This window comes from Hypanus sabinus, chromosome 14 (assembly GCF_030144855.1).
Source record: "Hypanus sabinus isolate sHypSab1 chromosome 14, sHypSab1.hap1, whole genome shotgun sequence".
NCBI lineage: Eukaryota > Metazoa > Chordata > Chondrichthyes > Myliobatiformes > Dasyatidae > Hypanus > Hypanus sabinus.
The window spans coordinates 94,313,257-94,335,769 of record NC_082719.1 but is presented as its reverse complement, the minus strand read 5'-3'; the positions used below and the strand labels follow the sequence as shown (position 1 = coordinate 94,335,769).

The 22,513-nt window shown below is 41.3% G+C and overlaps 1 protein-coding gene and 1 long non-coding RNA gene across 2 annotated transcripts in view; one reads left to right on the top strand and one right to left on the bottom strand.

The window, feature by feature from the left end:
- Nucleotides 1-3,529, bottom strand: part of ccbe1 (collagen and calcium binding EGF domains 1) — a 392,272-nt gene extending 388,743 nt beyond the window's left edge. Inside the window, exons 1-2 of the mRNA XM_059989658.1 lie at nt 3,284-3,529; nt 2,968-3,051 (exon numbers count right to left, since the gene is read on the bottom strand). Coding sequence (XP_059845641.1) covers nt 2,968-3,051; nt 3,284-3,390 — 191 coding nt within the window. The 5' untranslated portion in view covers nt 3,391-3,529. The remainder of the gene's footprint in view (nt 1-2,967; nt 3,052-3,283) is intronic.
- Nucleotides 3,530-3,703: 174 nt separating this feature from the next.
- LOC132404998 (uncharacterized) lies at nt 3,704-14,591 on the top strand. The gene is made up of 5 exons (XR_009515731.1): nt 3,704-4,758; nt 6,699-6,741; nt 11,375-11,471; nt 13,984-14,124; nt 14,422-14,591. It is a non-coding gene; the product is annotated as an uncharacterized LOC132404998 (long non-coding RNA).
- The last annotated feature ends 7,922 nt before the right edge of the window (nt 14,592-22,513 follow it).

The window sequence follows — 22,513 nt, the reverse complement described above, 5'->3', positions numbered from 1 at the left end:
CTGTCCAGATTTCTCATTATAGGCCAAATACAGAAGCATCACATTGCTTTTGAACAACTATAACATGCTTCAAGCAACGTCTAAGAGAATGGTGGGTCAGCAAAAGTTGAGGTGATTACATGGTCACTCTAATCAATTACGAAGCACTGAGGATCAACTCCTTATAATAAGTCATTCATTTTTAAAATTAAGCCTGTGCTTGTTTATTTGCCCCGCCTTTATCTTTATCTCTCCCTTAGAAATATCTACTGCTCCCGGGGGTGGACGATATCACTCACATTGTGAACTCAAGAGTCTTGTTTATAGAGAATGATTTGAAAAACAAAAAAAAACAAAACTTCGAGGGGGTGGCAGTTCTGTGGGTGAAAATGCTTTGTCATACAGCCATAGAACACCACAGTGCAGTAACAGGCCCTTTGGCCCATCTAATCCATGCTGTATTATTAATCTGTTTAGTCCCACCGACCTGCATGCGGACCATAGTCCTCCACATCCCACCCAACCATGTACTTATCCAAATTTCTCTTAGCTATTGAAATTGCACCCGCATCCACCACTTCCGCTGGCAGCTCGTTCCACACTCTCACCACCCTCCGAGTGAAGAAGATCCCCCTCATGTTCCCCTGAAAATTTTCAGCTTTCTCCCTGAGCCAATGACCTCTAGTTGTACCCTCACCCAAACACAGTGGGAAAAAAAAACCTGCCAGAATTTACCCTCCCTATACCCCTCATAATTCTGCATACTATCTCCCCTCTCTGTTAATGAGAGAGGTCAGAAAAGAATGACCAGACCGGTTCAAGCAGGCAAGAAGGTGACAGTAACTCAAATAACCACATGTTACAACAGTGCCGTGCTGGAGCGCACCTTCGTATGCACGACACATCGTACCGTGAGGCGGACGTGCTACGGCAGCAGAAGACCACAAACATACACTTAGTGGCCACTTTATTAGGTATGGTAGATACCTAATAAAATGGCCACTGTGCGTATACTGTGGACATTCGTAACAAGAGCAACCATAAGCCATCTGATTCTCAGAGCCTGCCCCACTATTCATCAAGCCTTAAATACAAAGTCTTGGAAAAGTCCAGCACAAAAGCAGGCCCTTCACCCCATCTGGTGCATGCTAACTATTTAAAGTGTGTACTCCTGTCAACCTGCACCAGGACTCCAGCTCTCCATACCCCTGCCTACCCAAATGTCTCTTAAATGCTGACATTGAAATAAATCTGACCTTAATTAATTCAGCAATGTTTGACATACTGAACTTTTGATAGATTGCATAGTAATGAGTTCATGCATATTTTAATATTTTAAAGCAGTTATTAGTAATCAAGTCAAAACTATTTTTCAAGAACATTATGAAATATCTGCACTGTTTATAATGGACATAGGATGTGAACACTGCCTTTCTCTGTTTGCAAGCAGTACCTTTGTGGAGCAGATGCTTTCTATTATCACCTTGGTCCAAACCCAGTTATCATGGCCAAGTAATTCACCCATATTAAACTGTGCATTCCAACTTGATTCACAGGCAAGGAAACTAGCTGCACCTTGTCCAGCCAGCACTACAGAATTCCACAGTCTGTATTGCTACAGAAAGCAAAATCAGCACATTGAATCAGAGGGGATAACTTCACTCAACTTCCCTTGCCCATCCTTGACTGTTTCCACCAAAACGGACTTACTTCAAGTACTCTTCATCTTATGTTCTTAATATTTATTGTTTATTTATTTCTTATTTTCCTCTTCCGCTTTGTATTTGCACAGTGTTGCTTTTTTATCTGCACGTTGGTTGTTATTCCCCCTGTTGGGTGCGGTCCTTCATTGACTCGATTGTTTTATGTATTTACTGTGATTGCCCGCAAGAAAACGAATCTCCGGGTTGTATATGGTGACATATGTATACTTCGACATTAAGTTTACTTTGAACTTTAAAACCCGCATTTTCAGCCAACTAAATTCAGGTTCGGCATCAGTTCCAGACAAGACTGCGCACTGGTCTCTGCTTCACACAGTAAGCAGCACAATTCAGTCAGAGGTCTGACATCGCCCCAGGTACCGGTGGGATACAGGTTTAATGCAAACCCGTCACAGGTATACAGGTTTAATGCAAACCCGTCACAGGTATACAGGTTTAATGCAACACCGTCACAGGTATACAGGTTTAATGCAAACCCGTCACAGGTATACAGGTTTAATGCAAACCCGTCACAGGTATACAGGTTTAATGCAAACCCGTCACAGGTATACAGGTTTAATGCAACACCGTCACAGGTATACAGGTTTAATGCAAACCCGTCACAGGTATACAGGTTTAATGCAAACCCGTCACAGGTATACAGGTTTAATGCAAACCCGTCACAGGTATACAGGTTTAATGCAACACCGTCACAGGTATACAGGTTTAATGCAAACCCGTCACAGGTATACAGGTTTAATGCAAACCCGTCACAGGTATACAGGTTTAATGCAAACCCGTCACAGGTATACAGGTTTAATGCAAACCCGTCACAGGTATACAGGTTTAATGCAACACCGTCACAGGTATACAGGTTTAATGCAAACCCGTCACAGGTATACAGGTTTAATGCAAACCCGTCACAGGTATACAGGTTTAATGCAAACCCGTCACAGGTATACAGGAATAACGCGTCACCGTCACAATGATCCACTTTCATTTACAGAAGAAGAAAAAAACACGCAGCCTTTGTAATTAGCTGCCCCCGACAGAAAAGCAGGAATCTGGTCATTTTAACGCCGTTGCCATGTTAAAGTGTATTTTGTCACCAAGTTGTTAAAGGGAATTCACTTGTTCTTTCCCCGTAACTTTAATTTGAATACATTTCAGAACCACAACACAAGCAACTTAGTCGGAGCAATGCATAGAGAAGAATCGGACAAAACAGTTTAATCGCAGGGCAGGGAGAAATGAGGAGAAAAGGGGAGCGTTTGAAGGAGCTTACCTGAAACAGGTCGCCACTTCTCCGCTGGTCTTCAGGCATGGATACTCAGATGTGATTATTTTGTTGTCAGGGCATATCTCTCTGCTTTAAAATCAAAACGGAGTTTTTCAGGTGTCGAATAAAAATGTGTTACTAAACCAAATCTTCCCGTGGATTTGAAAGTGCCTTTTATAACCTCTCGGTTTGAATTAATGGCGCATTTTGGGAAATAGATGGTGTACGAGTGTGCGTTTCCCCTGGACCTCATTCCGTTTAACATTATTATCTTTTTTATTAAAGATGGTGTGAGATGAGAAATTAAATATTAATGACAAACCTTTCATCTTGTTCTGAAATGGTAAAGTAAGAGTAAGAAGACGATAACGATGTCAGCCACAATATCAAGGCACCTCTCAGCAAATTCTCAGGACTTGCGTGAAACATCTTCCCCGCGGACTCTGGCGAGAAACAGTCCGGCAGAATTACCGGGACACAATCACTCCACAAACTTTCTTCCCAGAGGCTTTGGAGACTTGAGAAAGTGATGGCCGGTTTCAGCCGCCTTGATTCAATTCGCCTCTGCTGTGATTGACTTCACGGCAGGGTTAAGGACACTGACGCTGAGATGGCAATTGTCAGCACTGGGGCGTTTTTGGCTTACCCGGCGGCTGCTGTTATTTAGTTTAGATAAACTTTAAAAAAAACAATATATTACACGGGTCGGACGCGCATATGAGAGGCGAGGGGAGGAACTTGCTTGGGAGAGCGTGTGTAAAGAGTGTTAGATTTGATTGTGTTGGTTTGTACATGTCCGTCTTTGTACACAGGTATAATGATCATATTAGAACATCACACCTAGAAGGACCCCTTTAAATATACAATATACTGTAGATTTTAATTAGACAGAATAAAATTGGTTTTGTATAGATGCGCGTGTACATCTGCATATAACGTATTTGTGTTGTTTTCGATTCCTATCGGTTTTCCGCCTTCAATAATTCTGCATACCACAATCTCGTATCAGAAAGCAAGTCCGTCTGTGTCTACGCTTGGCTTTTTGCAAATCTGTTATTGGTAAAAGGAAAGAAGCATTGTTTTGATTCAAAGAGCATTCTTTTTTTTAGTCCTGATGTAGCGTCCCGGCCCGAAACGTCGTCTGTTTATTCTTTTCCATCGACGCTGCCCGACTTGCTGAGTTCCTCCAGAATTGTGTTTGTTACTCAGGACTCTTGTTTCCGTTGCCTTGTTTCACTTTAGATACTATCCTTCTGCCTGCATTTAAATGAAACCACATTTTTTAAACCCGTGTTTCGTTTTGTTTTGAACTCTGTTTTGTTGTCCTGCTCATTTTATTTGGCGCGGCAGCTCCCCGCTGACCGGCTGGCTGTTTAGCTGAATTAATTCTGTCTCAAATGGCAGCGGTTCATTTATTGTATTTGTGGAACCGAACCAGAGACACGCTTCCAATCTCGCATTCCAAACTTCGAGCCTGTCTGTTGACAAACACTTAACTCATTCTGAACTCAGATGGGACATATGTTCAAATGACAGCGCTTACAGAGGCTCAGCGATGGTATTCGGGGGCTGGCTTTGAGGTAATGTGACTTCAATATTCTCTGAAGTCGCTCGATGCCGTTCAAAGACCTGCAATCTTTCTCTTGCCCCGAAGTACGCGACGAATCTGAGTGGGTGGTTTTGGACCGGGGGAGGCTTTTGCACAACAAAGTCAGGAGCTGATATTGAAGCGTTTATACCCAAGGCAGACGTGAAGGAAGACTTTGGGTGGAAGAGCGTGTGTAATAAATGAGGGAGGTGAGTGAGTTAGTTCGTGAGTGAGAGCCTTTTTTACTTGTTAATATGCGAGTTCGTGCAGACTCAATGGCCACATTATTAGGTACTTTCTGCCGCTGAGTGGACTTCTGCTGCAGTAGCCCATCGGCTTCAAGGTTCCACACATTGTGTGTTTAAAGCTTCGCTTCTGCACAGCACTGTCATAACACATGGCTATTTGAGTTACTGTGCTTTCCTGTCAGTTTGAACCAGTCTGGCTATTCTCATCTGACTTTTCTTATTAAGAAGACCTTTTCACCCTCAGGACTCACAGTGGATGATTTAGTTTTTCACACCATTCTCTGTAAACTCTAGAAACTGATGTGGGTGAAAATCCCAGGAGATCAGCCGTTTCCGAGAAACTCGAACCACATCTTTAAGTACCCACAAAGTCGCTTGGGTCACATTTCTTCCCCTTTCTGATATTTGGTCTGAACAAATGAACCTCTTAGCCATGTCTGCATGCTTTTATGCATTGAGTTGCTGCTAAATGATTGGCTGATTAGATATTTGCATTATCAAGCAGGTGTACAGGTATACTTAACAAAGTAGCCACAGAGTGTGTAAGTAGCAAACAGTTGAGGGACACAATGGCATTAGAAATGTGAGAGTTAATTACAGGCAATCTAAATTTATTATCAAAGTACATATGTCACCTTACCTTGAGATTCTTCTACTTTCGGGCATTCACAGTAGAACAAAGAAATGCAGCAGAATTTCTGAAAGTTCTATACATAAACAAAGATTAACAGACAACCAATGACAAATTGAGCAAATAAAAATTAATAAATAACATTGAGAACACGAGTTTCAGATTCCTTGAAAGGGAGTCAGTTGGTTGTGGAATCAGTTCGGTATTGAGGTGAATGAAGTTGTCCATGTTGGTTCAGTAGCCTGATGGTTGAAGGATAGTAATTGAGTCTGGTGCTATGTCATCTAAGGCTCCTGTACCTCTTTCCTGATGGTAGTGTTGAGAAAAGAGCATGGCCTGGATGGTGGGGGTCCTTGATGATGGATACTGCTTCCTTGTGGCAGTGCTCATTGTAAATGTGCTCAATGGTGTGGGGGTGGTTCTTTGCCGTGATGGACTGGGCTGTATTCACTACTTTATGTAGCAGGAGGAAAATACTTAACCTCTTGAGGCTCTTCCAACTTTCTGCAAAATTATGGCTGACCTGAGGGTAGGGATCTCATTGAAATCTATTGAATATTGAAAGGCCGAGATAGAGTGGATGTGGAGATGATGTTCCCTACAGTGGACAAATTTAAGATCAGAGAAACACTGTCATAATGACATGGCATACAACATGACTCATAAAGAGCAAACAATCAGAGCTGATGGGGAGAAGGCAGAAGAATGGGATTTAGAAGGAAAAGTACAGGATTGAATGGCAGAGCAGACTCGATGGGCACCCATGTTTTATGGTCTCATTCTTCTAGTCTCCAGAGAATAGAAACCTAGTTTGTTGAGTCTATCCTTGTTAAAAATATCAAACCGGAAACAGTCCGGTGAATATTTATTAAACTCCTACTATAGCAAGGGTTCCTGACCCCATTTTATGCTATGAACCACTACTATTAACTGAAGGGTTTGTGGACTCCAGGCTGGGAACACCTGCTCTATAGGAAGTGTACCCATCTTAGTAAAGGAAACCAATGTTGCAGTATTAAGGCCACACCTAACTGCAATATGACATCCTTACAATACTATCCAAATCCCCTTCCAAAAAGGGGAAAAGATTATTGTTTCTTCCCCAGAAACATGTACATTGAAACAAAGCAGACAGTGAAACAGGTCATTTGTATTAACGACCAACATGGTCTGAATATGTGCCGGGGCAGCCCACATGTGTCCCTGTGCTTCTGGCACTAGCATAGCATGCTCACAACTTACTAATCCTAATTTGTATTTTTGAATACAGGAGGAAACCCATGCAGTCACTGGGAGAACAAATTTCAAAAGCTGTAAGTTCAAAGTAAATTTATTATCAAAATACATATACAGTAATCCTGAGATCCATTTCCTTGTGGACATCCATAGAATAATAACCACAACAGAGTCAATGAAAGGTTGCACCATCTTGAATGTTCAACCAGTGTGTAAAATACAACAGACTGTGCAAATATACACAAAGAAATAACAATAATAAATAAGCAAAAATAGGAGAACACAAGACAAGTCAAGATAGAACTTCATTTATCTCAAAGGAAATTCTTGTTGCAAGGTTGCTCAGTCAGAAATATATACTTTAAGATACAAAATATAAGCATTGATGAAGAGTCCTTGATTCTTGCTGAACATACAAAGTCCTGAAATCTCCTGGTTTCCAGACTGCAGAAAGAATGAACCTTTTACACTACCTGCTACACTAACTAGTTTTCAACAACAGTTTCAAGAACTACTAGATCCCTTTTAACATCAACATCTAGTCTCCCGCCATTTTACAATACTCAAAGGATAGTCTCTTTTTATGGCATTGAACCCCTCCTGCTCACAGACACAGACTACCTATATTCCCTTGAAGTCTCTACATCCTCCACCATCACTCACATAGTTTCATGTCTGCATTTGACTTGGAAATGTTGCATTTGAATAACCCCCCCCCCCCAAGCTAAGTAATTGCAACAAAGTGTGAATAATTGAGATATAAGCACTATGACATGTAGTACCAGTTCAGACTGCAATCTGTTCCAGGGTTGGCCAACAGGGGCAGACAGTTCCCCAAGGGTTTTTTTTCAGAACTGATTGGAATCTCTTGTTATTGATCATCAACACCACATGTTCCCAGGGTGAGCTGGGTTTGTCTCTATTGGCTCAGTCTTACAGTACAAATAGGATCCAGAAATGCAGGCAATAAGCAAACATAAAAAAAAACCACCAGACTTTCTTGCTACATACAATATCACAGATTAAGACTGAGCAAAGTGAGAGCCAGGAAACAGGGTTTAAATACTCAGACATTGATTGGGAACATGTGCAGTCAATGATCAATTACCAGAGAGTCCAATCAGTTCTGAAAAACCCAGAATTCTAACAGGTACCCTCAAATCACAGCCTGCCAACCTAAGGAAGATCAGTTAATGAAAACTCAATCCATGCTAATGTACTCCCCTAATTCCTGATTTCCAATCATATTCATCAACCTCCCATCTTATGGAAAAACAGCTGAAAATCCAAATGCACCACATCCACTTGTTCTCTCTTATTACTTGACAGCCTGGAATATATCCTCAAAGAATTCCAATAGTTGACTTACGTACTTACTGCCTGTTACATCACTGGTGTTTAGCACAACAGTGAAGGTACTCCATCTCTGACAGTGTTCAAAGCTTCTTTCATTATGCCAGTAGTTTCCTCTTAGTTTTCACTACTGTCTTTTATGCTAACTCCAGGTGGACACTCAGGGATACCATCCCACTCAGATGCAGAATCATTCTTCAGTGCTGTTTTCATAACTATTTTACCCAACAGGGTTGTTAGCTCTGACCGAACCCCTGAACCTGGAGGACCGATGGACCACTCTGTGTCTGGCCTCTACCCTTCGACCTGTTTAGCATGGATGACCCTACCAGGAGCCAAAACTGCCAACAGAGCTCCGCTGGTCACTGAGACAAGCAAGCCTCTGAACCGTGACGAGGTTGTGGTCTACTTGGAAGCCCAAGAGTTTAGTCATGCACAATTTCCTTCTCATACTTGACTAAATTACGAGAAGAAAATTGTAGAGATAGTAGCACAAAATGCTTAGTATATCAGTTTACAGCAGTTGTAAGATTGGGGTTCAACTCCTGCTGCTGTTTGTACGGAGTTCATGTGTTCTCCCCAGGAGCGTGTGGATTTCATGTGCTCTGCTTTCTGTCCACATTCCAAAGACTTGCAGGTTAGGGTTAGTAAGTTATGGGCATGTTACGTTGGCACAAGAAACATGGTGATGCTTGTGGGCTGCCCATCACAATCCTTGCTGATTTCTTTCGATGCAAATCTTTCACTGTATGTTTCAATGTACACGTGACAACTAAAGCTGAACTTTAAATCGTTTGCTAAATTCTTTTTTATTTTCTAGTTGTCTTACTATCACATCCTTTTTGATTTCGGTATTCTCCAAACTACCAATGTTAGTCTCACAGTCAGTAGTTCCAGATTTTCTCTAATCCTCCATTTTGAAATAATAGTGATATTTGTTATCCAATTTCAGTGAACTACTTCACAATCCATAGAATTTTGGGGGATGATAACCAGGCACACACCAACTCTGTTGCCACCTCTTTCAAAACTCGAGGAAGTACTGTACATGATCATATCTGTGAGATTTGTCTCCCTCTTATTTCTCGAATGATGTTATAGACGTGTCATGGTTACCATGATCTTTTGCTTCATCGTTCTGTAGGCATAGGCCACAATTTCTGTGCAATATTCTTCATAACACAGATAACCAAAATCAATTTATTATCAAAGTATACAGAACTATGCAGAAGTCTTAGGCACACATCGTATCTACCGTAGCCTGGGAGCCTAAGGCTTTTTGCACAGTAATATATTTGTCAATGTGTACCGAAGAGTGAGTTTGTAATTCTGGCAGAAGCAAAGAATGTTGGTTATGGTGAGGGTGGAGGGGTGTGGGGCAGGTTGCAGAGGAGTGCCAGGTACAGGCTGTGGCGTAGGTGCAGCCCTGCGACACCAGACAACATCATTTGATTCTAAACAATTGGTTTATTGACCATTACAGAATATCTTCCTGATGCTTCCTCTTCCTCCCCTCTCCCTTCCACTTTTCCCAACCACAATTCCCCTCTCCCTGCCCCCTTTCCACTCTCAGTCCACAACAGAGACCCATATCTGGATCAGCCTTATCATCTCTCACATACGTCATCAAATTAGTTTTTTTGCAGCAGCAGTACAGTAAAATGACTGCAGGACTGTTGAAGAAGTCTTAGGTACCCTGGGTGTGTGTGTGTGTGTGTGTGTGTGTGTGTGTGTGTGTGTGTGTGTGTGTGTGTGTGTGTGTGTGTGTGTGTGTGTGTGTGTGTGTGTGTGTGTGTGTGAGAGTGTGTGTGTGTGTGTGTGTGTGTGTGCGCGCGCGCCTACTTTTACAGAGTACTGTATATATGTTACCATATGCTACCTTCAGATTCATTTTCTTGCAGGAATTTACAGGATAGAACATGCAATACCTTTTCATTCTTCACATTCAAAGTCAATACTTTCCGTACTGCTTGATTACTTTCATACGCATCAAGCAATAACACTGCCAACCCTCATATGGACAAAAGAAGACAAATTGTGCAAATAAAAAAGTAAATAATACTAATAACATGAGTTGTTGAAAGTGAGTCTGTAGGCTGTTGAATCTGATTAGAGTTCTGGTGACTGAAGTCATCCACACAGTGGTTCAGGAGCTGATGGTGGAAGGGTGGTAATCATTCTTGAACATGGTAGTAAGGGAGCTAAGACTCATGTACCTCCTTCCCAATGGCAGCAGCAAGAAGAAAGTACGGCCTGGATGCTGGGGGCCTTTGATGATGGATGCTGCTTTCCTGCAACAGTGTTCCCGCAGATGTTCTCAAAGGTGGGGAGAGGTGGTAAAAGTATGTACAGAACAGTTGCATGTCAATGACTTAAAACTAAGACCAAAAGCCAGTGGATTTGTTATGGAGATCGGTCAGAATACCACAGTTGATGTTTACATCATAGCATTCATCAAATTAATTTTAAAGCTATAAAACATACAAAGCAGATAGGTGTTTTAGGATATTGTGATATCACAGGGTAATAATTCACCTGATCTAATAAATTCAATTGTGTAAGATGTTAAATTAATATAACAGGGTTTTTGGAATTTATATAGTGAAAAGCTGACCGAATGCTAATCTAGCCTCAGTCCAATTCAAGCAAATTAGATTATTTGGGATTAATTTGTGAAATAATTGCTATTTAATCCAATCTGTGTATATTTAAGTCAAGTGATTTGTTCCATGGTCAAAGAGATAGCAAACCATCTCATAAATATAAATTTCTTATGGTTATGCTACAGCTAAGATAGGTTCATCTTGAATTCAACAAAAATCTTCGGATGTTGATTCTGAATTGTGCCAGAGGACATGACTCAAGTGAAATGTTAACTCCTCTCCGTAGATGCTCCCTGACCTGCTGAGTTCCCCCAGCACTTTGTTGGTGCCCTTTCTTCCATGGTCCACTTTCCTCTCCTGTCTGTTTCCATGTAATGGTGGAGCAGACTCAATGGTCCAAATGGCCTAATCCTTCTTCTATACCTTATGATCTTATGGTCTATTCATATCTCTACAGATGCTGCTTGACCTGCTGAGGTCCTCCAGCATTTTCTGCCTGTTGTTCCAGTATGTACAGTATGTTTCAAATCCATCATCATTATTTGTGAATCCAAATTAATTACAGAAAATCTCGAAGCTTGCAACAGGGAAAACAAGAACTCTATCAGTTACTGGAATATTCAATTACATCTCTAACATGCTTGCTGTTCTTCCCAATCTTGTTGCTGACGTTCAATTCCAATCCTATAACAACGTGACTGAAATCTCACCATCTTCTGAATCATCCTGAATATTTCCTCGGTATTTATAACAGGTGAACAAGGAATGAGAGAAAAAAAAACGGCTTTATTACTACCACTATACAACCAGATGAGATCAAAAAGACCTGATTATCAAGGATCAGAATTAAGGTAAGTCATAGTCATAAGAGAAGTCTCATGATCCAGAGATTTCCAGCTGACTGTATGGATTGAAATAATGTGGCCAGCATGGATAATACATTTTTGCTTCCATAAATAATTTGAGCCAGTCATTGGAACAAACATATGGTATTCGTCTGAAACACATACAAGATGTTGGAGGAACTCAACAGCTCAGCAGCATTTACGGGAAGGAATAAAAAGTCAATATTTTGGGCCAAAAATCTTCTTCAAGGTCCAGATTAAGTGCCTCAGCTCAAAACATCGACTGTATTAGAGTCCTGATGAATGGTCTCAGCCAGAACTATCGACTATCCCTTTCTGTTGATGCTGCCTGACCTGCTGAGTTCCTCCAGCATTTTGTATGTGTTGCTCTGGGTTTCCAGCATCTGCAGAAGCACTTGTGTTTATGGTATCCCCCTGTTAGGTTCAGGCCATTGGTGTCAATGTTAAATGATAGATTTTCATCTAAGGGAGATTTAACATGATCACGTCCATGACATTTCTTAATGAATAAAGCATTTGGTACAGAGATCAAGGCAATTTACCACTCAAGCAAATAAGCACTACATTGATGATAACTGCCCAAGCAGCTACTGTGCTGTGGAAATTTCAATCAATGCCCACTTTATTAGGCACCTCCTTTACCTAGCAAAGTGGCCACTGAGTGTATGTTTATGATTTTCTGCTGCTGTAGCTCATCCACTGTAAGATGTGACACTTTGTGCACTCAGAGATGCTCTTCTGCACTCCACTTTATAACACCTTCCTGTCAACTTGAACCAGTCTGGCCATTGTCCTGTCAACTCTCTGATTAACACCCAGCGAACTGCTACTCACTGGATACTTTTTGCTTTCCACACCGTCCTCTATAAACTCTAGAGACTGCTGTGTGTGAAAGTCCCAGGAGAACAGCAGTTTCTGAGATACTCAAATCACCTCATCTGGTACCAACAATCATTCCACAGTCAGTCATTTAAGTCACATTTCTTCCCCATTCTGATGTTTGGTCTGAACAACAACTGAACCTCTTCACCATGTCTGCATGCTTTTATGCATTGAGTTGCTGACACATGATTGGCAGATTAGATATTTGCATTATCAAGCAGGTGTACAGGTATACTTAACAAAGTGGCCACAGAGTGTATAACTCACGGCTAGAGAAAGCAGAAGAGAAAGAATGGAACTAGCAGGGAAGAAAAAGAGAATTTCATATGGAAAATACAAAGTGTAGAAGACCTAAAATCTGTGGAGGTGGTTCAGAAAAGCAAGCTGATATTAATAATATAGCATTAGACAGTTAAGTGATGGCAGAAAGCAAGTGAAATTAAAAAGAACATCCACATAGTTTTGGATATTATTTTGGTTCATAAACACGATATTGTCTGATAAACACAATATTCTTGGAGCCAGCAGTTGTCTTGTTTTATACCACCGCTTGTGAACTCTCAATTTCTATCTGGCCACAAGGATCCCTCAGAATTCAAGGCCATTTTATGCAACTGATAAGAGAATATAAATTAAATAATTTCAGGTCATGTTGTTCTGAATTCATTCAAGAACACCAAGGGAATTGGCAAGTACTTTAATGGAAATTCCAGCATCTGACTTTTTCTAAACTATTTATCGGCTCTCATTTCTCAACTAGGAAAATCTGACCTCTTGTGGCCATGTTTTGAATGAAGCAAGCAAATTGGTGAAGAAGACACATCTCACTAGGATTATTCAAAGACTATAATTCCAATCAGATTCAAGCATTAGTTTTCAATTTGACTTAAAGGAAAAAGAAACTTTATATAAGCAAATTTCTAATTAAGTGGTTCTCACGCTTTACTGTTTCTTGGTCAGAATCTGCTAAGAGCCATATCTGTCAGGCTGAGTAACAGCTTCTCCCCACCCCCCCCGGCCAGGCTGTTAGACTTCTTAACACCCTGCTTCCACTTAGCACACACATGTACACCCTGTCTGAATGACCTGCCACCCGACCCCTCCACTTCCCATCTCACAGACATGTTCTCATCTTACACTGGTCACCTTCCATCTTTTGTAACTGCTGTTTCACAGCCGCAGTAGTGTGGTGGTTTGCCGAACGCTGTTAGAGTTCAGGGTGTTCTGAAGTTTGGAGTTCAATTCCGACACTTTCTGTGAGGATCTTCTCGTGTGATTCAGTGGGTTTTCTCCCACAGTCCAAAAATATAAATGTTAGTTGGTTAATTGATCATTGTAAATCGTCCTGTGATTAGGCCAGCGTTAAGCAGTTGGGTTGCTGGGCACTGCAGCCTGTAGGGCTTGAAAGGCCTGCTCTGTGCTATATCTCAAAAAAAATAATTTATACTACTTTGTTTTATTATAATAATCCCAAAAACACGCACTGGTACGTTATGTCAACCCGTCAATCTTTGGGTCGTGCCACTCGTATTAATATTATTTTGTGACTGTATGTGTTGGATCATAACTATATGTGCTATAGTGACTACACTGCACTTGCAACTTGGTCGCACAGGAATGATTACAAACAGAAGCTGGAAATCCAAGCAACACACACAAAATGCTGGAGGAACTCAGCAGACCAGGCAGCATCTATGGAAAAGAGTACAGTCGGCGTTTTGGGCCGAGGCTCTTCAGCAGGACTGTAGGAGAAAAGGTAATGAGTCAGAATAAAAGGGTAGGGGCAGGGGAGGGAGAAACACAAGGTGATAGGTGAAACCAGGAGGGGGTGGGGTAAAATAAAGAGTTGGGAGGTCGATTAATGAAAAAGATACAGGGCAGGAGAAAGGGGAATCTAATAGGAGAGGACAGAAGGCAAAGAAAAAGGGGGAGGAGCACCGGAGGAAGACGATGGTCAGGCAAGGAGATAAGGTGAAAGAGGGAACTGGGGATGGGGAATAGAGAAGGGAGGCCATTACCAGAAGTTTGAGAGATCAACATTTCATGCCATTAGGTTGGAGACTACCCAGATGAAATATAAGGTGTTCTTCCTCCAATCTGAGAGCAGCCTCATTGTGACAGCAGAAGAAGCCATGGATGGACATGTAGATGTTTCATTTAGCTGTATACATGTGTATGGTTGAATGACAATAAACTTCAGCATGAACTCGAACTGGATCAGAGTGTTCATTTTCACCACTTGTATGTGAGATGGGCGCATCTCTGTGAGATGAGATGTGCCCCTTCCTACTCTCTGATCTATAAAATGGTTTTGGAAGAATATGCATTGTCTGCTCAACGCTTATCACAAAATATATTAAAATTCAGAATCTTACTCAAAGGGTCTAAAGAGAAGTTAATGTCACAAATAACCAGCTAGAACTGAGCTTATCAAGGATCAACTTCATTCAATGTACACATGTCCATGTATTAGGAAATTGCTCCAGTGTGTTGGTCAGGGTGTAGTTTGCAACAAAAAATTGGATTTTCAGTGATAAAAAAATAAAAAAATATATCTAGTTCGGCTGAATAATTGGGCTGAAGGGTCTGTTTTTGTGCATTATTTTTCTATGACTCTGTAAAAATAAAGAATTATATATAACTAAAATAAAAAGAGAAAATAAAGTTATAGGTTAAAGGATGGATGTGGAATAAAATGTGCATAAATACATAAATACCAGCAGCTATTTACAATATCAGCAGCATTGTAAAAAATGTTAAAGTGTCTACCCTACAGTGCAGTGCAGTGACAGGAGTTATAGTTAGAGCAAGGTGGAGGGGGGGGGGGTGGTATAAGTAGACTGATTGATCAGTTTAACTGCCTGGGAGGGAAGACATTTAAGGTGGTGTGTGATTATTGTTTTTATAGCACAATGGTGCTTTCCAGAAGAGAGCTTTTAGAAAAGGCAGATTGCAAGATTGCACGATAACTTTTTCCTGCCTGTTTCTTTGTTGCGGACACATACACATCCTGCCCTCTTTACCTTCAAACTCTTTTTCCAATTTATAGATCTCCAGCTCCAGCACCTCCATTGCCTATTATGACCCACCTGACTGAACAAGGATGTGACTTAAAAATTGCATTATTGTTCTCCCTCTTTCTCTAGCTATCAATTGCCTGCAACTCGCTGATGATCTTCATGCTCCTCTGCTTATCTTGATTGGATTTTCAGTATAAATGTCATTTATTCACATTGAGAGTGATCTTGCTTCACTTCTCATGACATTGTGTGCAATGGAACTCCAAGGAAATGCTTGATACTGTTGCGTTGTTCAGTGCTTCCAAAATGTTTTAGACATCTCCTAACATCATCACCAGCACAGTTAGCATTCTTGTTCTCAAATTGCATCCATCCAGCTCAGCTGGATTATCTCTTTTATATTACTACAGACCCTCTCACTGGTTGTCCTAATCTCCAGTTTCACCTTTGGATGTTCTCATGTTTAATGACAATTTGCTCATCTGTGAATCCTTACTTTCAAATTGTGATACTACTTACTCACTGTCAAAAGAAACGTTCTCACATTTTTCCACCATTATAAGGGCTTCGTGGCAGGTTGGAGATACATCTCTACCAAAGGAAATGTAGCATGTTCCTCCCTCCGCTAGACCACAGGTAACCCTTAGGCAAGGTGTGTTACTTGCTTGGCCCCCGGATCAGGGTCAAGTGAAGAACGTAAGAAATAGGAGCAGGAGTAGGCCATCTGGCCCGTCGAGTATGCTTCGCCATTTAATATGATCATGACTGATCTGGCCATGGACTCATCTCCACCTACCTGCCTTTTCCCCATAACCCTTAGTTCCCCTACTATGCAAAAATCTATCCAACCTTGTCTTAAATATATTTACTGAGATAGCCTCCTCTGCTTCATTGGGCAGAGAATTCCACTGATTCAACACTCTCTGGGAAAAGCAGTTCCTCCTCATCTCCGTCCTAAATATACTCCCCTGAATCTTGAGACTATGTCCCCTAGTTCTAGTCTCACCTACCATTGGAAACAGATTTATCTTGCCTCTATCTTTCGTAATGTGACATGTTTCTATAAGATCTCCTCTTTCTTCTGAATTCCACTGAGTACAGTCCCAGGCGACTCAATCTCTCTTCATAGTCTAATCCCCTCATCTTTGGAATCAACCTGGCGAACTTCCCCTGCACCGCTTCCAAAGCCAGTATATCCTTCCTCTAGTAAGGAAACCAGAACTGCATGCAGCAGTCCAGATGCAGCCTCACCAGTACCTTGTATAGTTGCAGCATAACCTCCCTGCTCTTAAATTCAATCCCTCTAGCAATGAAGGCCAACATTCCATTTGCTTTCTTGATAGCCTGCTGTACCTGCAAACCAACCATTTGTGATTCATGCACAAGCACTCCCAAGTCCCTCTACACAGCAGCATGCTGCAATTTTTTACCATTTAATAATAGTCTGCTCTTTCATTTTTCCTTCCAAAGTGGATGAGCTCACATTTACTAACATTGTACCCCATCTGCCAGACCCTCGCCCACTCAGTTAACCTGTCTATATCTCTCTATAAACCCTCCGTATCGTCTGCACAATTTGCTTTTCCACTCAATTAAGTATCATCAGCAAATTTAGATACTCTACATTCAGTCCCCTTTTCCAGATCGTTAATTTATATCATACACTGGAATTTAGAAGGATGAGAGGGGATCTGAATGAAACATATATTATTAAGGGATTGGACACACTGGAGGCAGGAAGCATGTTCCCGCTGATGGATGAGTCCAGAACTAAAGGCCACAGTTTAAGAATAAGGTGTAGGCCATTTAGAACAGAGATGTGGAAAAAAATTTTTCCCAGAGAATGGTGGATATGTGGAATGCTCTGCCCCAAAAGGCAGTGGAGACCAAGTCTCTGGATGCATTCAAGAGAGAGTTAGATAGAGCTCTTATAGATAGCGGGGTCAAGGGATATGGGGTACTGATTGTGTATGATCAGCCATGATCACAGTGAATGGTGGTGCTGGCTAGAAGGGCCAAATGGCCTGCTCCTGCAACTACTGGCTATTGTCTATCAACAATTGCGGCCCAGCTCAGACTCCTGTGGCACACTGTTCATCAGTGATTGCCAACCAAAGTATCCCAACTCTCTGCTTTCTATTAGTTGACCAATCCTCTACCCATGCTAAGCCATGGGAGCATATGGTGGATGGTTGTATGCACAGCTGGAGCAAATCACAAGAACCACTGATGCCAGGTAGTTAATCTCCGAAGAGTATTGATAATGGCTGGGGTCACCTGCCTTGTAAAGACACTGCCCTGAATAAGACAGTTCTGTAGAAAAATTTGCCAAGAACAATCATGGTCGTGGAAAGAGCATGCTTGCCTATGTCATACAGCATGGTACATAAAAACAAAGAAATAGTAAGCAATACCTTTGTTTTTCAAGGCAAAAAAATCTATCAATCACATGACTTCCTTAATCTTGAGTTATTTTTGATTTGTAAATTCATTCAGTGGCTACTTTATCAGGTACACCTGTGCATCTGTTCATTAATGCAAATATCTAATCAGTCAATCATGTGGCAGCAACTCAATGTATAAAAGCATGCTGACATGCTCAAGAGGTTCAGTTGTTGTTCAAACCAAACATCAGAATGGGGGAGAAATATGATCTAAATGACTAACTGTGGAATGATTGTTGGTGTCAGATGGGGTGGTTTGAGTATCTCAGTAATAGCAGATCTGTTGGGATTTTCACACACAATGGTCTCTAGAGTTTGCAGAGAATGGGATGAGAAACAAAATAACATCCAGTGTGTGGTAGTTCTATGAGCAAAAATGCTTTGTTAATGAGAGAGGTCAGAGGAGAATTGCCAGACTGGTTCAAGCTGACAGGAAGGTGATAGTAACTCAAATAACCAGGTATTACAACAGTAGTGTGCAGAGGAGCATCTCTGACACACATTATGTCAAACCTTGAAGTAGATGGACTACAGCAGCAGACCATGAACGTACAGTGACTGTATGTGCATCCTGATATGTTTTAAAGCTAAGAATTTAATTTTATTTCTCTCCTAAGTTTCTTTAGTTTAATTCTTCTCATTTCTTTGCTTCATTATGTTATCTCAAGTTTTCCATTTAATTTGGTACTTAACTATAATTATTGGTCAACAAGGAGGCATAGAGGCATAGTGATTATCCAGGATCTAACCTTCCATACAGCTGTACCACGACCCATCACCAGAACACCTGAAATTAAACCAGAAAGTGCTAGAAACACACAACCGGTCAGGCAGTATCTGGAGAAGGGGGGGGGGGGGGGGAGGTGAGAGAGAGAGAGAGAGAGAGAGAGAGAGAGAACATTTCGTCCGACACTGTTCATTGAGAACTCTTCATCCTTGACCTGAAATGATAACTCTGTTCCTCTTTCTGTATTTGCTACCAGACTTGCAGAGGATTACCAACATTTTCAGATTTAATTTCTGATTTCCAACATCTGCAGCGTTTTGACCTTCAATACCTGAGTCTCCATTTTGTTTCTAAAGGTTTACAACATAGGGTTGCCTCCAAATTCTAGATTTTTAATAGCACTCAATAAAAATCACCATTCATCTTTAAAGCTTTGGATTAATTTCAGTATCTGTACTTCTGATCTCTGGAAAATACAATTTGTACTTTATGCCGCTTCACACTCTTTCTTCTATATTATAATGATAACTTCACATCAAAATTGCATTGTCTTCAAACTGTCCTGAGTGAACGGAGATACAAACCCTACCTTCTTTTACCACAGTTAATCTTTTACTAAGCATCCGAATCACTTGTAGCTGATTACAATATCAAAGCCATGTATAAAAATCATACAGGGGCTTGATATTTTTGAATTAAAAATTAGTTCACAGATGTATTCATTCTTTCTCAACATATTTCCAGTTAATCCTTTTAGAACATAAACTCCTGATTATCTGCCAGGAAAATTTTACACAGACAGATTCTTTTACTTTAAAAGATGTAAGAAATGTTTATTTTCTCTGTGGTAAAGATTAACTTCCCTCTGCTGTTCTATCTTTATTGTGGCTTAATTCAAAATATTTTACCAAATGCAAATGAACTAAAAAATTACATTTCAAAATGCAAATAAACATATTGTGGCAAAAAAAAAATTACATTTCACTTGCGGTACAGTAGTGTAGCAGTGCAATCAGGATTGGATTCCCGCCACAGTCTGTCCTCTGCCGTGATGACATGGATTTCCATCAGGTGCTCCAATTTCCTCCCACATTCCAAAGACCTATGGTAGGACTTTGTTTATTGATCCCAAAGAAAATTTACAGTGTCACAGAAGCATTACAAGTGCACAGATGTACAAATATTTGAAAAGAAGTAAGAAAGAAAAAAAATAAGTTGCCTTAAAAATACAAGGTAAAGTTTTACAAATCAAACATTACAAGATCACCTCCCTGGCTATAGGTTGACTCATTACAGAGCCTGACGGCTGAGGGTAAGAATGTCCTCATATAGCGCTTTTCGGAGCAACACAGCGTCTTGGTCTATTAGTTCAGTCAAGGTGGCACACAGGGGTGAGAAATATTGTCCAGAATTGCCAGGATTTTCCAAAGGGTCCTTTGTTTTATCACAACCTCCAGTAGGTCAGTTTGACTCCTGAACTGAGCCAACCTTTTTAATCAGTTTACTGAGCCTGTTGGTATCAGCCATGTTGATGCCATTGCCCCAGCACACCAACACATAGAAGATTGTGCTGGTGACAATAAACTGGTAGAACATGTGAAGGTGAGACCTGCCTACTCCAAAGAACCTCAGTCTCCTCATGAAGTAGAGGTGACTCTAGCCAGTCCTGTATACAGCATTTGTGTTGGTGCTCCACTGAAGTCTGTTGTCTGGTGTGCCCCAGGTACTCACTGGTCCTCACCACATCTACGTCCTCACCATAAATAGTAACAGGAAGCACGGCAGGCTTGGTTTTCTTAAAGTTCATTACCATCTCCTTTGCCTTACTGAAGTCAAGTTGAAGATGATTCAGCTTGCACCATTTGACAGTGTCCTCCACTAGGCCTGAATTCGTCCTCCCGTCCGCCCTTTATACACCCAACTATGGCTGAGTCAACAGAGAATTTCTACAGATGACAGACTCATTGTTGTATCTAAAGTCCGAGGTATACAGGGTAAACAGGAAGGGAGCCAATACAGTCCCCTGTGGGGCCCCAGTGCTGCTTATACCCACGTCAGACACACAGCTCTGAAGCTGCACAAACTGTGATCTGCCGTTTAGGTAGACCACTATCCAGAATACAATGGAAGTGCCAACCTGCTTTGAATGGAGCTTTCTTCCCAGCAATGAGGACTGTACGGAGGCACTAGAAAAATCAAAGAACATGACCCTCACTGTGCTGCCCTGCTTACCCAAATGGGAGTAGGCTCTGTTCAGCAAGTAGATGACAGCAGTGTCGAATTCAATGTCTCTTGGCAGGCAAACTGCAGGGGATGGAGGGCTGATCTGACCCAGAGTCAGAGGTGAGCCAGGACCAGCCTCTCTAGGATCTTCATGATGTGTGAGGTCAGGGTCACTGGACAGCAGTCATTCAAAACTTTCAGTTCCCCTTGGGTACTGGGACCACACATGATGGTTTCCACACAGTCGGGACCCATTCCAGGCTGAGACTCAGATTGAAAGTAAGCTGGAGAATTCCACACAGCTGCTCAGCACACTCCTTCAGGACCCTGTGGTTCACACCATCCGTTCCTGATGCTTTGCCATGTTGTGTTAGTGAGCTGTGGGCATGCTTTGCTGCTGCCAGAAGCCTGGTGACACTTGCTTAATCCTCGGGCTGTGTTGACCATTGATGCAAACAACACATTTTATAGAGCATAGGATATTACAGCACTGTACAGGCCCTTCAGCCCATTATATTGTGCCAACCTTATAACCTACTCTAGAAACAAACAAACCCTTTCTTCCCACATTGCCCTTCATTTTTCTATCATCTAAGAGTCTCTTAAATGCCCCTGATGTATCTGCTTCCCACACCACCTCTGGCAGGATGTTCCTTCTGAACACCACTGTCTGTGTAAAAACTCTGACATCCCAGGCTATACTTCCCTCCAGTTGCCTTAGAATTATGCTATCTTGTGTTAGCCATTTCCACCTTGGGAGAAAGTCTCTAGCATCCCCTCAATCTATCCCTCTTGTCTTGTACACCTCCATCAAGTCATCCTTCTTCATTCCAACAAGAAAAGCTCAAGCTTACTCAGCCTACCTTTACGAGACATTTCACTGTATGTTTTGATCTTTGAAAAGTATTGTACATGTGACAGACTGAGCTAATCTCTCTTTATAAAGATAATCTTTTTTTGTCTCAATAGGTCATAGATAAAACATCTTAAGCAGTGTGTCAATCAGTTTCTGAGGTGGAGCAGCTGATATTGTGGAGTCACTACATTGAAAGACAAGTTCAAAGTAAATTTATTATCAAAGTACATATACATCAACCATATACAATCCTGAGATTCATTTTCTTGTGGGCATACTTAATAGATCTACAGAATAATAACTAGGATCAATAAAATACCACCCAACCGATAAAAGACCATTCAACCAGTGTGCAGGATTCAATAAGCTGTGCAAATACAAGAAGAAAAAACTAATAAATAAATAAATAAACAAACAAACAAACACACATTGAGAACATGAGGTGAAGAGTCCTTGAAAGTGAGTCCATAGACTGAGCAAACATTTCAATGATGGGGCAAGTGAAGTTGAGTGAAGTTATCCCCTTTGGTTCAAGAGCCTGATGGTTGAGGGGTAATAACTGTTCCTGAACTTGTGGTATGAGTCCTGAGGCTCCTGTACCTCCTTCCTGATGGCAGCAATGAGAAGAGAGCATGTCCTGGATGGTGGAGTTGAGGAATTTAGGCAACAAATAACTTGCAGGAGAAAGACTTGGGGCTTTTCACAAAACAGGAAATAGAAAGTTGCCCAATGTCAGGAAGGCTTTGTCAGTTGCCAGCTCACCAGAAAAGTTAAAAAAAGGAAGGTAAAACAATATTTTGTTTTACAAATGCATGGTATTTGCCTTTGAAATGCCATTTCTTTCAATGCAGCTAGAATTGCTACTGATAAAATGA